We start from the raw sequence: 21823 nt of genomic DNA on the forward strand, positions 1-21823 counted from the left end.
TTTCACAGTCCACGCTTCTGCACTGCGCGCATGCAAGATCCAGGAGCAGCTAAGCAGCTACACGTCCATGGTGTCGCATGAAGACAAGGCGCTCTATGCACCATTTCACAACACTTTCGAGTTCCCCAATCCCTCACCTTACCTGGAATAGATACTGAAAACATAGCAGATTTGGTTTTGGTCAAAACCGCCGTGTGGTTTATAGCGCAAGCCGCTAGAAACGTCAGCTATTCGAGGTGAAGCCACTATGGACTCGAGAGACACTGCCCCTGATTCCTGGGAACAGGAGGACGATGTTGAGGCCACGGCTGATACCGAACTTCAGTCCGCCTTCACCGGGCTCAACGTCAACGCTCCGGAGTTCGTCCCATCCTTTCTTTCACGGGGTCCACCGGAAAACGCCACGTCTGATGGTAAACTGACAGCGTTAATAAACCGATTGACAGCATCGATACGGTCTGACCATAAAAGGACTTTTAGCTGGAAATGTTTATAGCAGGCTAGCAGATAAGATGCCAGCGGTTAGTTAACAATGCATTTATCATAGTCTAGTTGAAGATATTACCTAAACATAAACAGGTGTTACCACTTTATAATATGTTGATTTAGGGCCCTTTCATTCACATTTATTTTCTGTCACGAACTAGCACCTGGCTAGCTGTGCATGGCAATTTTAGCCGCCGACTTTACACCAGAACATTTGTTTGTCCTCCACATTTAATTTTAATAGTAATATTTAATGTATGATAATATGACATACAAGAACACATTAAATGAACTGTCACTCCTGCTAAATGTTTACTCAGAATTGTCTGCTTATTAAAAGTCCTAAATAAGCAACCATTCTGAGAAATATTAATATAAATATGTATAAGTGAGATAAATGCAATTTTAGGTATCCTAGCTATTTTATTCTCCACAGGATCGGGTCGCTCCCTCATGGGTGTTGTGTGTATATGACTTCACATGAACAGCTGTAGTAAAGTTGGCCTACTATTAAAATGCTGCTGCTGATGATAATGTTGGGTTAAGCAAGGGCCCTTATTTCCTTATGTTATCCTTACTGCAGTTTCTGCACTTAAAGACACATGTTGTATTTTACTTTAGTTTTGATTTCTGGATGATAAAAACACAACATTATTTTAAATGTTTAAAACGTTCTGTCAAGCCAGATTTACTTTATTGTTTTTTAGTTTAGATGACAGCATTTGACTTTGCTTGTCTGACTCTGTTTTTTGTGAATGATTTTGAGAATATTCAATATTACTGTCAAATTTTGTTTTTATTCTCACCTGTACATTAGAATCTATACAACTTTTTCCACAATAGTGATTTAAACAACATAGTTAAGGTAAAATAAAGTTGTTGTTTTTTTTAAGTGGCAGATTTAAAACTGAGTGTTTTATTTTATTTTGTCCAGCCATAATCTCTGTCTAGGCTGTGAAATAACTGAAATCATTTGGCATAGTGGTATGGAGCTGTAATGCCTGGAACAACTAGCTGGATGTTTCCCTGAAAATAGAAATGTGTGAAATGCACACCTTAGAATGTTCTTCAGCCAATCAGGATCAAGCAAACAGCTGTCTTTTTTAAAGTTTGAAGTTATCACCCATTTAATTTTTATCACCCATTTAACATGACATTTACCTGTACTCAGATCAAGTCCAAAATGACAGTCAAATTACAGTACAAATTTACTTGAATATGAGACGAGTTGGAGTTCATTCATAATGAGTCTGGACTTTGGCACTTGGTAAATTCACACTTGGTTCATTTTAATAAGTATGAATCATCTGAATTCTTTGTGGTTTGACTAAAACATAAACTGAACATGGACCAAAGACATCTAAACAACCTAAAAAAGGATATGTCACAAGATGCAACCATACAGGATAGAATGTTCCTGCATTTTTGTTTTTTTTTCCACACCTTTGTCTCAATTCTGGTTATTGCAGTTCAGCACAAGCATCAGAAACAAGTCTCTTGAAGCATATTAAATCTAATTTGTGTGATTTTATCACGCACATAACATTTTATAAACCCTTCAGGAATTTTCAACTGATAAAAACACCATCACTCAACATTGCTTTAGTTGTTTAAAAACGTTCTGTCAAGCTAGTTTTAGTTTAGTATCTTTTAGTTTACTGTCTTTTCAGTTTAGTTTGATCATGAGAAGAACATTTTATTCCCTGCAAATAATTTTTGACCTGTGCTTGTCAGATTAAATGATTCATTTTTGGAATACTGTATTTGTTACAGTAGTTTATTTTCATCTGTACATTGGAATTTATTCAACTTCTTTAGTGAATAGTGATTTAAGCAATATAGCTGTCAGTGCACAACCTAAATGCAGTTTTACAATGGCAGATTTATAACTGAGTTTTAAAATGTAAAATAGTCATAATCTCTGTCTCTTTTCACAGGCACCGATGTAGTGGCCAGCATGGAGATCTCGGAGCCAGTGGGTATGTTCTAGTTTTGTTGGATCGCCTGGGTTTTGTGTTCTGATATAGTGTTGCACTGTCACTAATGCTGCTTCATCAGCCATACAGAGGGCAACTTGGGCTTGTTACATCAGCACACATGTGCTCATATTACAGGCCTTATTTATCTCTTTACTTACACCTCCAGCCACAGTCACTGGCCCAGAGAAGCACATGACAATATAGTGCTTACTCATACAGCTCTGATTTTATTATCTAGTAGTAACTGTAATGACAAATACTACAAAAATCTAATTTCTCTCCACTGATTCTGATGTTGTGTCTCAAAGAGGCACTTTTTTAACTTTATATCTAAGAGTGTATTTATATAAAACACTTAATTGTAATAACAACTTCTGTTAACTTCTGTTGTAATAAATCTACATAAACAGAAATATCTCAATTTAATGGTCTATCTTACTATTATGATGATTATTATTTGCTTTATAATTAAAATTATGTTAATATAGCTATTTTAAAATAGTTTTAAGGCTCACTGGGGCCTTCTAATATTTATTTAGGCCCCATTGTGGCTTGGTAAAGATTCATTGACTTAAAGTTGACCCAAAACTGAAAATTCCTTCATTATTATTTGCTTAGCTTTGTGCTGCTTCACACCCACATGACTGACATTCCCTCCTAAAAGACATGCAACCCTACAATTAAAGTGGAATAAATGGTTTAACAGTGTATCAAACGACTGTACATGGATCATACAATTGACAGTACATAAAACTTAAACAGTTTGTTATTACATTTCAGATGTTACATTAAAATGATTTAAACATGAATTCAAGACCTGAATTCGTGAGATTCTAGACCATTGTTACTTTTTAAATACAAGCTAAATAATTTTAATTTCTTCAATTATCTTTCAAGATATTGCTAAATTATATTATTAACACTTTAGTTTACAGTGTATTTGTTACACATGCTGAAAATCATGCATGTATTATAGTAATAACAGTAAATTACATGCAATAACTCTAAACAAATTTTAATCTTATTGCCTTTAGATGTCACACAGTGGCCTTTGTAGAGTTTGCTTACAGATGGAGTTTCCAAACAAAAGTTTTTATCAATAATTCAATAAGGAACAAAGAGGAGATCGCAGGAGAGTAAATAAACAGGAGTAAACCAACTCTTAAACTAAAAATTGAAACTAAATGCTATAAAAACATCTTAATTTCACATGTTGTCATAATCTCTGTCTAGGCTGTGAAATAACTGAAATCATTTGGCATAGTGGTATGGAGCTGTAATGCCTGGAACTACTTAGCTGGATGTTTCCCTGAAAATAGAAATGTGTGAAATGCACACCTTAGAATGTTCATCAGCCAATCAAGATCAAGCATTCAGCCGTCTTATTTATATTTGATGTTATCACAATTTTGATCACCCATTTAACATGACTTCAATTCACTTGTAGTCAGATCAATGACAGTCATCATTACATTTCAGATCTTACATTTAAAATGATTCAAACATAAATTCAAGACCTGTATATGGATCTTTTACCAGCCTTGACAGTTACTTTTCAAATACAAGCTAAATCATTTTAATTTCTTTAATTATCTCTTAAGATATTGCTAAATTACCTTATTAAAACTTAATACCATTAAATTACACATAATAACATGCAATAACTCTAAACAAACCTTAACCTTTGTAGAGTTTGCTTACAGATACCTTTCCAAAAACAAAGTTTTTATTAATAATTCAATAGGAAACAAAGAGGAGATCACAAGAGAGTAAATAAACAGGAGTAAACCATCACATAAAAAAAGCAAACCAACAAATTAAACTCTAAAACTAATAACGTGAAACTAAAGGCTATAAAAACATCTTAACTCCACTGTTTATGAATCAAAATATGCTTCAAATAACTGTTTGTGAATAAATAAATGTAAACTAAGTCAACAAAAAGATACAGTGACATAGCTGTTGTAGAAATAAAGCAATAAAATCACAGCTTCTTCAAACTCGGGTATCAAATTGATCTGATCTTACTTGTAACTATCACTTTCGTGGTCATTCATGAATAATTTTCGACTAGGAAACTTGTTTTACAAATGTACAATTATTGGACATGAAGGGGCGACACTGTGGCTCAGTGATTAGCACTGTCGTCTCACAGCAAGAAGGTCGCTGGTTCGAGTCCTCACTTGAATTTCTGGCATTACTGTGTGGAGTTTGCATGTTCTCCCCGTGTTCATGTGGGTTTCCTCTGGGTTCTCCGATTTCCTCCACAGTCCAAAGACACGTGGTATAGGTAAATTGAATAAACTAGACTGGCCGTAGTGTATGTGTGTATGAATGTTTCTGGGTTAGTACTGGGTTGCAGCTGGAAGGGCATTCGCTGTGTAAAACATATGCTGGATAAGTTGGCAGTTCATTCCGCTGTGGCGACCCCTGATGAATAAAGGAAATAAGCTAAAGGAAAATGAATGAATGGACATGAAGGCAGCAAGAGAAACCAAAGAAGAAGGGAATTAAACAGGGATGAAACAATGAAACAGAATTTCAAAATAAGAGCATACTTGTACATTTATTCATTTTCAGACGCTTTATTCAATTTGGCTTACAAAGAGGATAAAAGAAGCTCTTTAAATCAATTCAATAGTTTAGTTAGTTTAGCAGTTTTTATCAAATCAAATCAGATTGTTTAGTTAGATTAGCAGTTTTTATACAAAGAAGCACATAAAGAAAAAAATGGCATGCTATTTTTGGACAATGGTTAAGTTTTGACTAAACAGATTTGTTTTCAGATCAGACGTTTCTTAAAAATGTCCAAAAGACTCAGCTGTTTGCCTAGAGTTTGGCAAGTCATTCTGCCAGCATGGAACGTTAAAGGTGAAAGTCCTTGCAGTTGATTTTGTGCCCCTTAGGGATGGTACCACACTGTGACATTTGGCAGCAAAAGAAAGAAAGCAGCACAACACAGAACACAACATACAATTGTCACAGTCTCTGTTGCCTAGGTCTGTCATGTCTTAAGTTTTGCTTTGTCATTGTTTTCTGTGCTCTTCCCCTGTGGTATGTGCCAAACACCCTTATCTGTTCCCTTGGTTTGCCCTGTTAGTTGCTCCTTGATTTTTTCTTCCCCCTTGTTACCTTGTCAGCTTGTCAGTCCTAGTGTATACACACTCTATATATCTTTGTTTTATATTCCTATTGTTTTTGTATTTAATAAATGTTTTAGGGATTCGACTCCTGTCTTTACTTAAAGAGTACCTGTTATGCAAAAATCTTTTTTATAAGGGAAACACAGTTTTGTGTTAGTAGTATGAGAATATAGTCAGCCTCTAATGGTAAAAATTAATTAAATACATTTTTTTTATAATCACACTTGATAAAAACTTTTTGGAGAAACACTTTGATTTTACCTTTATAAATGTCATTAGAGGGCAAAGCCTTGTCCATTAGTTATAATTTCCTTCTCAGTAGCATAAACAGCGTTAAGTGAGAAGCAGTAGTCCACCATTAGAGTTCTGAATTCTATGGCAGCACATAGGCATTTATAGCTCCGCCCCTATTTGAAAAGAGCACAATCTCATTTGAATTTAAAGCAACAGTCACACAAATGGGACAATTTGAATCAAAGCCTGACAGGGGCAGCTACAAAGAGTTATAAAACATTATTTGTGGGGGGCATTTTGAGCAGAATATGTCCCCTTTAGGTTTCAACACAACAACAATAGTAAATACATAGTGATAATTAATATTTGTAAGAGCGCAAATGTAAAATTACACTATACCATTGTTCAAATACAAACCTTTAAGAGTAAACTTTTATTTTACAAACTTAATTTTTTTTTCTGTTGAACACACAAGAAATCATTTGAAGAATGTTGGAAAGCCATTAGCCATTCATGTTCTTCTCATCCATATTAGAAGAAAAAGTACTTTAAAATATGTTTTGTGTATAACAGAAGAAAAAAACAAGTTTGAAAAAAGGCAAGTGTAGGATAGAATTTAAAATGTTGGGTGAATTATCTCTTTAATTACTAAATCATTTTATGTTGACTTACATATATACTTGCATCACACTGAGAATGGCGTTGAGCTGAAACCTTTGTGTCTATATTTCTGAAGAATCTGAAAATATAGCGCAATTACTCAACAAATGTGGATCATGGCTTTTTGAGTTATTCTGTTAAAAAGATTAATGCACCAAAATCAAATAACCCATTAGCGCAGGGCATACTTCATTACTGGATTTACACATTTTCAACCAAAAAGTGGCTGTATTTTATTAAGCCCTAACACTAAATCCTGCATCCACTAAATGTTGATTTGAATGTCCTCTCAGGTGCGGTGGAGAATGGAGAAACAGATGCCAGCGCGGTGGAGACGTGGGAGCAGAAAGGAGAGCCGGATAAAGAGGAGCCAGGAGGTGGATCACCGGCAGACACTGGATGCTTTGGAGATGAAGCGCAGGATGAAATGATGGAGGAGGACGAGGAGATGCCCACCCCCAAACTGCCTCCTCCTCCACCGGACGCCCCCAAGAAGGAACACGTGAATGTTGTGTTCATTGGACATGTGGGTATGTTAAATGTGCTTAGAGTGTTGGGATGTACTGCTAAACTGTTATATTAAAGTGGTATTGACTAAATAGTTGACATCTCAGTTTCTCTGAATTTACAATTTGTAGTTTGAGTAAAACACAATTTTAGTTTTATTTATCTTGATATTAATCGCAGATTTTAAAAACACAAGTTTTATAATTTAGATTATTTTATTTGTATTAAAAACATAAAAATATGTCATTTTTAACAACACAATACCAATATTTTCACTTCATAATAGTAAAAATAATAATTAAAATATTATCTGAGTTTTTCTTAATTGTCATTTTCAAAAAGAAAAGTTGAAATTGTGAAGAAATTAAAATTTGAATCCAATCCACACTTGATAAATATATATTTCAGAGATTTTTCCCATAGCTGTATGTGCATTTGTGTGGCTTAATTTATTCTTTTTTTTTGTACAGATGCAGGCAAGTCTACAATTGGTGGACAGATTATGTAAGTACAACATGCTTCCTATTCACTTATGTGACCTTTTGTTATAGATTATGATGTATAATGTGACAAAATGCATATTTGTTTTCCATTAAGGTACCTAACTGGTATGGTGGAAAAACGCACGCTGGAGAAATATGAACGGGAGGCAAAAGAGAAGAACAGAGAGACTTGGTAAACAAAATGTCTTATTGATTTCCTATTCATGCATTTTCTTACTGCAGTACACTACAAAGTTTGGGATTGTAAAATCTCACTGTTAAAAGAACACTCCACTTTTTTTTTTTTTTTTTTTTTTTTAAGAAATTTCCATTTATGCTAATGGTCTAATCTAATTCAATGATTTATGCTAAGCTAAGCTTAAAGGGGCACCTATGGTGAGAAATCTACTTTACAAGCTGTTTGGACAGACATGTGTAGGTACAATGTATATACCGTTATGTTGGGGTGATATAAACACTCTTAGTCCTTTTATTTTTCAAAATTGTTTTTCAAAAATTTTTCTCAAGTGTTTGAAACACATTTTTAATATCCTGTATGTGAATAATTTATTTATTCACAAAGTACACAGCATGATGAGAAACTCTCTTACTAAAAGGATCATCAAATTAAAACCCTTTTCCGATTAATAATATACAGGAACAGCACAAGTTGTCGCTTCACAGCATCGCCCTTTTGTCAAAGCTATTGTGTTATAAATATGCTGTTTGAAATCTGTTCCTGTTAGTATTTTGGTCTTCAGTCCCAGTTCACATCTGAACAGTGCATTGTTTGTAGTACAGAAACAAAAAAGGCTGTTAGATCTAAACTCCTCCCAATGCTAAATACAAATAAGGTCCATGCTGGCCACAATCAATCCTGTTTCCAGACTAGGCCAGGTGGGTTTCTGCTTTGTGGTCCCAATGGTCCACTTCTTCTTTTCTCAAGGCTTCGCCACTGCTCAGCAGAACACCCCCAAAGAAGTCGCTCAGCTCCCCTGTCTGTCAGTAAAATACTTAATAATATAGAGGGAGGTACTTGTTATGATCGCTGGGAAACACTTCAAAGCCACCACATTATGGACCACAACTCTATACTGTACATGCACTCTGCTCATACACGCCTTTTTAAAGTTCCAGTGATGAGCACACACAACCAGAGGATCATTACGAGCTGATTACATGGACTTTAAATATTATGCACGCACACATATCTGGGCTGAGTCTTGTTTATCTGTCTAGGTAACATTATGATAAAACTATCAAAGCTTGACCAATCAAATGCTCTCTACTGTCTGACTTGTCCTGACTCGCCACATTTCATTGGTTTTAATTTGATGCTCTTGAGCTCAATCACTCTCACTGGCAGAGCTGTGATAAAAACAAAATGCTATTGGCTACTTTTAAAAAAGGGGAGGGGCTACTCTACATAACACCCTTACGTCTAACATTGAATAAATTGCACATTTCAAAGGACGTCAAAGGACCTTTCAGTGTCACAATATTGTTCCTAATGTTCTCAGGAAACATTTATTGTTTATAATGTTAAATGTATTCATAATGATTCTTTACCAATTGTACATTTTAAAACAATTTCGTAATAGAATGATTTTGCAACATTTAAACGTATTTTCTGTCATTTAAAAAATTAATTTAGCACATTTGTGTACAGAAGTTTTATTAGTATTTATTTACATTTTACTGACCTAAACAGAGTTTGATAAGAAAAAGAAAAGTTTGTCAAAGATAAGACAACCTCAAGGAAAGACATTTTCATTATCTGTATGAGCTTTTGAAATATTCATGCTTTTTTGAGCTTTTTTGTTCTTGTGATGCAGCGTCAGATAAAATGTCACCTTATTCATCTGTTTGTCCCTGCAGGTATCTTTCCTGGGCTCTAGACACAAACCAAGAGGAAAGAGACAAGGGCAAAACAGTAGAAGTTGGAAGAGCATACTTTGAAACAGAGAAAAAGCACTTTACTATTCTTGACGCCCCGGGCCATAAAAGCTTTGTCCCCAACATGATTGGAGGAGCATCTCAAGCTGACTTGGCAGTGCTGGTGAGATCCTCTTCAAATGCCTTTTTTATGCCCCACAGCAGGACAAATTCTTGCTTATAACTTTGTAGCTTAGCTGTGCAGGTCTGCAGGCCAAAGTGATAAGCAATGCTCGATTGGGTTGAAAATACAAAATCATAAAATGAGGATGTGTTATCGTTCCTTTGAGTTATCATTCATTTTTATACTTTGTAACATATAAATAATAGTATTTAAATTGATTCAAATTTAATGTAATAGGATTTAGTTTGATAAGAAATTAATGTTGTGATTATTATTTTTAGTAAATACTTTCTTTCGTTTTAAAACTAAATAAAATAAATCCATTTACTATAATATTGTACACCATAACAAAAATTGCAATGCAATATATTATTTAACAATTTAAAAATGTTGTTCTTTTCTAACTTCTGTTTAGCAAAAATGATAAAAAACAAATAAATAATTAATAAATTATAAATGTATTAATAATTAAAAATAAATAAGAAATAATACATTACTAAATATAAAATGTAAATTAAATATTACAATGTGTTTCCATAAAAATATAAGCAGCAACTGCTTTCAGCATCAATAATATTTATGAAAGTTTCTTTAGCAGTAATATATCATAATGTTTATATTATAATGCTTTATTTGAATATTTTAAACTATAATTGTAAATTGTAATATTATAATTTTGCAATATTGTCGCCTTTTTTAAAATAACATTAAAATTATAGATTACTTTTAAAAAGATTCAAATATTTCACCTACTGCAAATTTCTTAACAGTAGCGTACAGCAATATATTAAAAAAAAAATTATATATATATAATTTAGTTTTTTTTTATATATATAAATTTAGTTTTTAAAGATTTTTGATTTATTATTGCCTGTATTTACTGACGAGTACATAACAAAACTTTCCTTTTCTTCAGGTCATCTCTGCCAGAAAGGGTGAGTTTGAGACGGGTTTTGAAAAGGGAGGTCAGACGAGGGAACATGCCATGCTGGCCAAAACAGCTGGAGTCAAACATCTGATAGTCCTCATCAACAAAATGGACGACCCCACTGTGAACTGGAGCTTGGATAGGTGAATTATATACTTCTTCATTTTTTTTTTTATTCTACCCTGTTCTTCTCTTACAAATCAATACATAATCTTCACACAGATATGAGGAATGTAAAGAGAAGTTAGTGCCATTTCTAAAGAAAGTGGGATTTAATCCAAAGAAAGACATTCACTTTATGCCCTGTTCCGGACTGACGGGAGCAAACCTAAAAGAATCATCTGACTTGTGTCCCTGGTACACGTAAGTATAACACAAAATCATTTTTAAGGCTAACATGAATGGAGATCAGTGGAGATCAAAATTAAAGAACAACCTTTCTTCTATCTTAACAAGAGGAAAAGAGCAATTTTTTAAACATGCTTTATGAGTTACATTTATTCTGAAGACTTTAGAGAAGACTTTCAGATTCTTCCGAGTTATTGGAATTAAGCCCCATTCACACTAACAGCGACATAGCAACAAGCAACCATTCATTTCCATAGAGAGCTAGCAACTTCTGCCGATCTACACCAGCTACAGCGACCATTGGCATTCTTCATCTTTATGCAAATGAAGACTTTCACAAGCGACAGCCAATAGGAGCATCAGTAGAGCTCACGTGATCCTCTCTCAGCTAATCCACCAGCCTGTTTTATTCCCCGTGTTGTTGACCTACACAGAACAGTGTTTGTAGCAGAAAAATAGCTGCAATGGCAGGACACATGCTTTTCTTTGTGTTCATATTTGATATTAAGCAGTTTATGTACTGATTCTGTTTATATTTAGCATTCCCCCAGCACAATGTTTATTTTTAGTGGTAAGAACTCTTTGCTGCCAGTGAATAGCTTTCATAAATGTTACCGTATCAGCTTCAAGGCGCAAACACCTATTAGCTACCTCAATTGCCACCCAGGTGAAAAGCCCCTGCCACGTCACTGAGAGTGTGAATGAGGATTCAATTTGGCATTTGGTTGTAACTTTCCTTTGGCCTTCTGCTGGACTAAACATTTTCTTTAGTAAGAAAATAATTTTAGGTTCATTATTTACCAAGAGATGGCAGAATTCTACACCTAATACCTAGATCAATATCCAGAAACAACTCAAATTTAATTTAGATAGTTTTTGAAGTGATTTTATTCATAAAAATGTAATATTTCACATACAGTGGAAAGGTTCAGTTTAGGATTTTTGTGGTAAAGTAGGTCAAAATAACGTCATATCTCCCAAAACACACCATTAATGTATATCTGAGAAATAAACAAAATTATATATAATTTGTATGAATAAACTGTATATATGTTTTACAATTATTCTTTAAGTTGTTTGGGTCATATAGACCCAGTTACAGAGTTAGTAAACAGGAATAAAAGACAGTTTGAGGCTTAACTGACAAACCCTGTTAAACTTGCAGCTGATCTTTTCAGTATTCTCCGACTTTTGCAAGATGTTGAGCTGTTTTGAAGTTATTACAAACCTTAAAACTAAAGCAGGTTGTACAGATGAAGGCCAAAGGGAAGAGCCTTTCAGACATCAGAAGAGAAGTTGGTTATTTTAAATTTGCAGTTTCTAGAATTTAGTATATTTATAGTGTCGGTAACAGATTCAAGTCTTTCAAAAATAATTGGCTGTCCACAAATGAGATATTCATGAGAGAACAAGATAATGTGTAGAATCTCATTAGACAAATGGTTCCACATTGCTACTGGATTATCTTTTCAGTTCAACTCTGAAGAGGGTAAAGATCAGTGTCTCGACATTTAAGAGAATCTGGACTAAAAGCCTCTGAAGTGTCCAAACATCTCATTGTTAGAAAGAATCAAAAGACTAGACTAGACTAGGAGAACTGGTCAAATGTTCACATTAGTGATGAAAGGGAGTTTCATTCGTTTGGGTCTGATTGTAAATATGTTTATCCTCAAACTGGAGAAAGACTAAACCCAGTGTTTGTGGAGATATCAGTGAAAGGTGGGGTGAAAGTGTCATGGTTTGCTGGTGTTATTGCAGCAGCAGGAGTTTAGTCAAATATACACATACATGGCAGAAAAAAAATAAATGTTTATTAGAAGCTCCTTCGGAAACATGCTGTTCCTTCTCTGCGTTCATCATTCAGACAGCCAGAAATTTTATGGCAGACATTAAAGTAATATATTAAAAAAAGCGGCAACATTAAAGCTAAAAAAAATACCAATTTATTAAATTAAAAAGCCTAACAAAAACCGTGTAATGTATTGTTTTTGTCTGCTCGAAACGCTTTGTGTTAGCCTTTTTAATTTAATAAATAGGTATTTTTTGTAGCTTCGATGTTGCCACCTTTTTCAATATATTTTTGCACGTTTTGCTGTTTGGCAGAGCACTCATTTAGGCTGATGTGCGTGCTTTTGTGCATTTTTTCATTGGTCATTGAATTAATAAAATGGCAGCCAAGTGTCCTGAACTGAACCTGATAGAAAATGTCTAGAAAATCCTTGGTGATAAAGTTATGGCTAAGAAACACTGCAGTCAGTGAACTGTGAAGGAGACTCGGAAAAAGAGAAGATCAAGACCACAGCAGAGCAGAGTGACAGAGACTAGTGATGTTTGTGAGAGTCTAGTGATGCCCTGTGTGAGACTAGTGATGTTTGTGAGAGACTAGTGATGTGCTAGTTTTTGTTGAAGTATTTTGGTTATTTTGTAAATCATTCTTCTACTAGCATGGTAAAACTACATGTAAAATTCAAATCAGATTTTGAATGAGGAAGATTATATTATTTCTGAAAAAACAAATCAAGCATTTACAAATTGCCCTCTAATTTTGGCCTCCACTGTGTGAAGGTGTAAACAGAGAAACTATTGTCAATTATTGTAAACTCTTACCTTTTGAAGGGGATTACCATTCATTCCACATCTGGACAGCCTGCCAATCTTCAGCAGATCAAGTGACGGTCCCCTCAGATTGCCTATTGTGGATAAATACAAGGTAAATGAATATCGATATGAAAGTGATAATTGAAGATTTGTTGTGAAATTGAATGACAGGGATGTTCAATAGTCTAGATCATCGAATGCAGTTGCATAAGCAGCGTGTGCCACAAAACTGCATCTATTGCTTGAAAATATTATGCTGAGTGTCTATCAACAGTTCTCCAAAAACTGCTGTTGCCTTAGTTTCTGCTGATAAATGGCAATTATTTTGAATAATAACGCCACAGCGTGAGGGAGCGCTTTGGCAGGAAAGTATCTGTATAATGGAACAAGGAAATCATTTTCTCAGCAGTTCTCTTCTCATTGAGCTGGGAAAGTGTTTGGCATTATGAAACCAATAAGCTAAACTGAGTCTTGTGTTCAGCACATTTAATGAGATTAAGTTTAAGTTAATTAAAGCCTTGCTAGAGCTGGCACTTATCGTCAGATTGAAGTGACAGTGATTGGATAGAAAACCTCTTCAAGTGATTTTGATGTTCCCTCAGCGCCTTAATTTTGTCTTTACCGGAGAGGCCCACAAATTGGAAACTTATATTGTCACTCTACTAGAAATGTTGCCCCAATTTATACATCCCTTTCCCAAATAAAAGCTGTGTGGGAAGATGATTTGGAAACTATCATTTCAGGAATCTGTTCAAATGCGGAATTCACTAGTCCTCTGTGCAAAACATGGATTTTTGCAGTGCAAAATTGTACACCGTGTACACTGGACAAAATCTCTAAGCACTTTCAGCATATAGATCCTGCTTGTAATCATTGTAAATTTGCCCTAGACACACGTGTATACAGTTGAAGTCAGAATTATTAGCCCCCCTTTGAATTTTTTTTTCTTTTTTAAATATTTCAAAAAGGTAATGATTCACACTCATCAAGTAATTGCTTCGTACTGTTTTTCTTTTTACATTCTTCGGGTGATTTAAACTTAAGACAAACGTTTTGGCACAATGCCTTCCCCAGCTTTTTAAAAATATTTTCCAGATGATGTTTAACAGATTCAGAAAATTTTCACAGTATGTCTGATAATATATTTTCTTCTGGAGAAAGTCTTATTTGTTTTATTTCGGCTTGAATAAAAGCAGTTTTTAATTTTTCAAACACAATTTTAAGGTCAAAATTATTAGCACTTTAGGCCAATTTTTCATTTTCAATAGTCTACAGAACAAACCATCATTATTCAATAACTTGCCTAATTACCATAACCTGCCTAGTAAACCTAATTTACCTAGTTAAGCCTTTAAATGTCACTTTAAGCTGTATAGAAGTGTCTTGAAAAATATCTAGTAAAATATTATTTACTGTCATCATGACAAAGATAAAAGAAATCAGTTTTCAGAAATGAGTTAATAAAACTATTATGTTTAGAAATGTGTTGAAAAAATTTCTCTCCGTTAAACAGAAATTGTGGAAAAAAAGTAAACGGGGCTAATATTCAGTGTGGCTAACAATTCTGACTTCAACTGTATATGTTGAAGTATATTTGGTTTCTTGGGTGTATCAATCTCCCCTTACTTGCTTACCGTTTGTGGGATTACTCCCATGTCATATAATCTAACAAAAATACAATCTGATTGCATAGCTATTATTGTGCTCTGTCAAATAATTACTATTGGTAAAGTGGATGTCCAGAAAACTCCAACACATAGGATTTGTGATGTCCTCTTCTTTCTAAAGTAGGAGCAAATGAGACATTGGTTTATCTTACAAGTTAATGAAAATTTAGGCACCATTTAAGAAGTATGTCCAAGAACATGTTTTATTGTCAGATGTGCTTGTTTCACCATATTTTTTCCTTTTCCAAGTTTGAAATAAAGTGTATTGTGTGAAACAGATCGTTTTTAAGCCACATTATTATTTACCTGTTTATTATTTTTATTTGTTGGCATGTTTTTTATTTCATTGGTATGTGCTTAAGTTGGCATGATTTATGCATTATACAATACAGTAATACTGCCATAAAATCATCAATAAAATTTAAAAAGAAAAGAGTAGACATCTTCAAATACACTTTTTTGGTAAAAGTCATCTGAACAAAAGTAAACTGACTGCCACAAGAGTAAAATAGCATTAAATGTAAAAAAACAGAAATTATGTGCTTAAAAAAATATTTTGTGTTAACATGAACATTAAATTATGTACTTCAAACATATATTTTACATATTCTTTGTAGAAAAACTCTAAATATGAGATCAATTGTATTCATCATTGCCATTTAGCATAACATCTGCATTTCTAAAAAAGAACATACTCTAATCTGTACTTGTTGAAATATATAAAAGAATAAGTGATTTTACTAAAATGTGCCTTTTTTTTAAATGATTAAAACTAATGGATGAAACCTTGTAGTTTGTAGGATAGTTTAAAATGACAGTTAATTAGTATTTTGAAGCTGCAAAAATACTTGAGCCTTTTAAGTGTCTTTTTATTTGTCCTCAAACCATTTTTGTTCTAAATGGCCTGACAAGATTTTTTTGTATATAAAACAGTGTTACACTGAATGACATTTATTAAAAGAAATTAAAATAAACAGGACATAATATACTGAATTATTGGAGCTGCGTTACAATTTTGTTATTTTGCAAGCCCCCTTTTATACTTTATTTAATTTATTTGTGTTATAGCTCTTTACAGTTCTTTACAGTTGTGTCTAATGCAGGGGTGTCCACACTCGGTCCTGGAGGGCCAGTGTCCTGGAGAGTTTAGCTCCAACCCTAATCAAACACACCTGAACAAGCTAATCAAGCTCTTACTAGGTATACTAGAAACTTCCAGGCAGGTGTGTTGAAGCAAGTTAGAGCTAAAGTCAGCAGAACAATGGCCCTCCAGGACCGACTTTGGACACCCCTGGTCTAAGGGAGTAAAATGAATGTTCATTCTACAAGTGAAATTAGGGAACACGACAGAATGTACAGTGATGCATTTATTTTGACTATTTCAATTTTTTTAATTTTTTTTTTCAAAATTTGCAGTATTATAAAATATACATGCGCATAATAAAAACAATACTCTATCCATAACCTTTGATTAAAAATAACTTGTTTTTGTCGGCGCAATAGCCTAGTGGTTAGCGCGCCGACATATGGTGCAATAGCACGGCAGGGCAGGCGAGTTCGAATCCCAGCTTGACGACATTTCCCTACCCTACCCCCTGTCTTTCTCTCCCACTTCACTTCCTGTTTAAAATCTGTCCCATCTAATAATAAAGACAAAAGGCCAAAAATAAATCTTAAAAAAAAAAAACAACTTGTTTTGCCCCAACATGTTAAAAAGCTGATCACATCTTTTTTTTCATGACAACCAAAACAGTGTTATTAAATTATTAGCGCTTCTAAAAAAACACTTTTGGCTACAGTTAAATGAGTGATAAATAAAAGGTCATCTTAACATAAAAGAGCAGAAATAAGCATGCATATTTTCAGTGTCACGTGGTAGATATAGTTTTATAACATTGGTCTATAATGCTTCGTTATAATCTCTTTTTTTTTGTAGGACATGGGCACGGTAGTGCTTGGGAAACTGGAATCTGGAAGTATCGCAAAAGCACAACAACTTATTATGATGCCAAATAGGGTAAGACTGTACAAAACAAAGAATACATGAGAGGATGTCAAGATGCAAATGCAGTATGTTAAGATCGCAATTTATGTTCTGGTATTATAAAAATAATATCAATATTATAAATCCAATCTCTTGTCATGAGTTCTGAGAGTCAGTGTGTGTCTGAAACATTGTTTAATCTTGTTTCCCAGCACACGGTGGAGGTGTTGAGTCTCCTCTCAGATGATGTGGAGACGGAATACGCGGGGCCTGGTGAAAACCTGAAGCTCCGGCTCAAAGGCATTGAGGAGGAAGAGATTCTCCCAGGCTTTATCCTATGCAACGCTGAGAACCTCTGCCACTCAGGACGCACTTTTGATGCCCAGGTAATCATTTCAACTCTGAATTTTCTTCACTTTTCCCAGTGCTGGGTTGCAGCTGGAAGGTCATCCGCTGCGTAAAACATATGCCAGAATAGTTGGCTGTTAATTCCACTGTGTTCATCCCATGATAAATAAGGGACTAAGCCAAAGGAAAATTAATGAATGAATTTTGTTCTGTTTTTTATACAAAGATCTAATGTAGTTTAAATTTGTTCTTGTTCACAGATTGTCATTATTGAACACAAATCCATCATATGCCCAGGTTACAATGCAGTACTACACATCCACACCTGCATAGAAGAAGTGCAGATTTCAGTAAGTCTACATTCATATTCTCACTTAAAAGGTCAAAATTTAATTCAGAAGTAGAGTGCTGTGAATTTGTAGCCTAACTAAATTTTTACTCTACGATTAGGCGTTAATCTGTCTGGTGGATAAGAAAACAGGAGAAAAGAGCAAGACTCGTCCACGCTTCGTCAAGCAGGACCAAGTATGCATCGCCCGTCTCAGGGCCGCAGGAACTATCTGCTTAGAGACTTTTAAAGACTTCCCTCAGATGGGACGTTTCACCTTGAGAGATGAGGGTAAGACGTTAAAAATTGAATATGAAATCAAAAGACCCCAATTTTGTTTAAACAAAGTATACATTTTCAAGTAAACCATGCCAGAAGTACGAATGTGTCTCAATCAGCACCCTTGTTCAGTAGTCAGTACACTGATCAGGTCTCCACCATTTTAAGTGCTGTCTCAATAATGCTTATTGATGTGCCCTGATTTTCAGGACACTGAAAGAATTTTCTTATGCTTTCTTAATGCAGTGGTTCCCGAATCTGATTCTCAGGACTCCATGTCCTGTACATTTTGTATGTCTCTTTTATTTGACACACAAGGATCAGTTCAAGTATCGAGGCTAACAAGCTGATTACTGAATCAGGTGTGTTAAGTGCATCATGCGAGTATTTAAAGTGCACTTTACTTTTATACTACACTTTTTTAAAAAACTTTTTTTAGTACAAAATGGCGTAGAAAAGTGCATAAGTTTGTGATTTGGGGTGCGCCTAAACAAAATGTGCAGGGCAGCGGGGCCTGAGGACCAGCACTGAGAACCACTGCTATAACGGAAGTTGGGAAGTGCAAAATGTCACCAAATCTTCAAACGTGATGACAAACAAGAGATGTTTAACTATAAAGAATCCATCATTTCATTTTAACATGAATGAACATAGCTAAAAAGGTTAGCAAAACCAAGCTCATCACTATTCTAGCACCAGTGCATGAATTCATGTACATGATCCACTGATGAATGACCTCGGAAGCTAGGGTGCTGATTGAGACACCCCTAAGTACGTTTCAGGAGGTTCAAACAGTTTACTTGAAAAGTGCACTTCTGTGCTGGTGACAAAATGTTGCAAAAACATTTTTTTAAATGGAAACAGTGCTGCGTTGAACATCTGTTCTGATTGCACAAGTGTTGCAACTATGGCAGTTGAGCAATCTATTTTTTGACCATTTTAGGAAACTTCCTTTTTTGTCTTCTTTATACATTTTTGCGTAACATAGTAGCAAAATATCTAAATATCGCTATATGTTTTTGTTACATTATTCAGTGTCGAGCACACCTTCCGGTAGAAGCATATGGACTATAAAGCATTAAAAATACAGCATGATATTCGTACAGACTTTATTCTAATTAACTTCTAGATCTACATGTGCTTTTATTAATTCAGCTATTTTCCTTTCATTAGGAAACGGAAGTTAAAATTGACACTTGAAATGGTCCTGAAATGAGAAAAAAAAAAGTAGGGCGGTGTATGATTTTGTTCTTTGGGAAATAATGGGATTGTTTCCTTCAAGAAAATGAAGGAAGACTGATGAATGGAAAAATCCGGAGCAGGTGAAATAGTTTCAAGGGGTAGTAAAGGTTACGGTATTTAATTAAAGCATATGAGGGTGGCTAAGTGGGTAGCGCTGTTGCCTTACAGCAAGAAGGTCGCTGGTTCGAGTCCCGGCTGGGTCAATTGGCATTTTTATGTGGAGTTTGCATGTTCTCCATATGCTTGCGTGGGTTTGCGGTACAGGTGAATTGGGTAAGCGAAATTGTCCGAAGTGTATGTGTGTGAATGAGAGTGTATGGGTGTTTCCCAGTGATGGGTTGCAGATGGAAGTGTTAAACTTATACTGGATAAGTTGGTGGGTTATTCTGCTGTGGCATCCCTGGATTAATAAAGGGACTAAGCCGACAAGAAAATGAATGAATGAATGAATACTTATGAGGGAAAATTAATTGTTACAAATTAATGAAGTGCACAGAAACATAGTTTATAACAGTAACAACTATGTACATATAGAAAGAAGAAGAGAACATTTTGGAATTTTAGATTTAATGTAAGCAAATGTGCAAAAAGAGAGCCCATGTAACAATCGCAGAGAAGCTATAAGTCACGCTAGTAGAATGATCTTCCCATTCCCGCTCGGATTGCGAATACACTGGTATTCTTCAAATGACAACTCAAAACCCATCTCTTCGGAGAAAACCTGAACCCCTGGTGAATTATACCAAAAGCACCCATTGAAGCATTTCTCTTTTCCTCTCTCTAAAAAAAAAGCACTTCTACTCCAGCACTAAATTCTCTGAGCACAAACAAGTTACTTTGAATAAATAGCACTTCCTGTGTATTGCCTCTTCTTGTTGAATCACTGAATGCCTCTTCTTTAAAACTGCGTGCTTTTATATATATATATATATATATATATATATATATATATATATATATATATATATATATATATATATATATATATATATATATATATATATATATATATATATATATATATATATATATAGACTGAGAAAACATCTCTCAATGTGCTTGAATGTGCCCCAGCTGTTAAACACCTCTGAACTACCACTGGTCAGTGCCGATGATGCAATAGGTAGGAGAGACTCTCATTTGCTTTGTTTAGTCTTTTGAGATTCACGCTAGGAATAGGCAATAAAAACATGATAATCAAAATTATATAACTTATCGAAAATAAAAATGTAATATGTTACGATACCTTTTGTTACAGTTTTTAAATGGGTGTGGGATTTAGAAAAATAATTGTAAAAAAATAATAATTATACTTAAAGGCATCTTACTACATACAGTATTTTACAGAAACATTGATCAAATGATTTATTTAGGATCAGATAATTTATTTTAACCAAGATAACTAAAATGAATTAAAATACTATCATTAAATATGAAAAAAATCCAGACGTTTACTTGGTTTTCTACAATTTCCTCTCCTAAATGATGAATGAAAAAGAGCTGTGAGTATACTGGGGCCTACAACAGGACAATTCAGTATTTTTCAGCTGTCTTCACATTCATTGTCAGATATAATAATACCTGAATAATAAAAAAATATATATGTTATATGTTTTTGGTTCTTTTAGGTAAGACAATCGCAATCGGCAAGGTGCTGAAGTTGGTACCTGAGAAGGACTAATGCGGATCGAAGGACTTTCCTGGTGCACTCTGGGATAGAGGAGGATGCAGTGTTGTGTGCCTGCCAGATGTTCTCCAAACTGCTCCGTCGTCCCACTGTGGATCAGTCAAAGAAAAATTACTTTGGGAAAAAGGACATTATCAAAGTGACAGTATCAATTTTAGGAAGAACATTAATATAGCAAGACAAGCTCAGTGTGACAGCTTTCTCATATTGAGAGCTCAGCTATGCCACTCATGTAGCCCAATTTTGAAGCCAGTTTCTCCTCACTGGTTCATATTCAATCTTAAAATGGATGCAATTTTCTTTTAAAGCATTGGCTTTTTAAGTTTCCGTTGAAATATGGATGTAAAGGTGAATGCCAGTACTGTGTGCCCCATTTAAACATAACACTCATTATATCATTTTCCCCATAAGAATGCAGGGTCTCTGATTGCATATCACTTTCTAACACATTAAGTGGGCAGTTAGAGACTGCTGGCTGTTTTATTATGGCATGAAAGGGGTCCATACAGGGTCTAAGCTTGCCAGTACCCTTAATCTTTACCTGGCAAGTCTTGCAAAGGTCAAAGTTTTCAAGATTAGGTCAAACAAGAGGCCTTGGTCCTTCAAATCAAATGACATTTATGTAGAGATGTAATCATGCACAAGATGAACAGATGAGTTTGTTTACTGTGTCATTACATAGCAAATGACAAATGCACCCATATGATAAAAAAACACTTGTCTCGTCAGCTGGTGTAAATTCTGTACACTCCTATTGGGGATGTAAGCATCAAACTTCCAAAAATAAAATGCTAAAAGGACTTTAAATGAAAATGGACCTTTGTTTTATCTTTGGAATTCAGATTGTAGTTTAGCAATTCTGTT

General features: G+C 34.6%; 1 protein-coding gene across 2 annotated transcripts; it reads left to right on the plus strand.

The window, feature by feature from the left end:
* Window positions 1-30: 30 nt before the first annotated feature.
* gspt1 (G1 to S phase transition 1) lies at window positions 31-21766 on the plus strand. Of its 2 annotated transcripts, none has more exons than XR_012387544.1 (14): window positions 31-413; window positions 2424-2465; window positions 6796-7032; window positions 7480-7513; window positions 7607-7684; window positions 9370-9550; window positions 10467-10621; window positions 10701-10841; window positions 13443-16209; window positions 16365-17108; window positions 17288-17461; window positions 17684-17773; window positions 17874-18042; window positions 20901-21766. XR_012387544.1 is itself a non-coding variant. In NM_001003992.1 (14 exons), exons 1-14 carry the CDS (start codon window positions 248-250, stop codon window positions 20951-20953), a joined length of 1695 nt encoding a protein of 564 aa, NP_001003992.1. In that variant the 5' UTR covers window positions 80-247; the 3' UTR covers window positions 20954-21766. The 2 variants fall into 2 exon arrangements, 1 of the variants encoding a protein (NP_001003992.1); NM_001003992.1 differs by having other exon boundaries at window positions 80-413; window positions 13443-13536; window positions 17028-17108.
* Window positions 21767-21823: the final 57 nt, after the last annotated feature.

The sequence above is a fragment of the Danio rerio genome, chromosome 12, assembly GCF_049306965.1.
Source record: "Danio rerio strain Tuebingen ecotype United States chromosome 12, GRCz12tu, whole genome shotgun sequence".
NCBI lineage: Eukaryota > Metazoa > Chordata > Actinopteri > Cypriniformes > Danionidae > Danio > Danio rerio.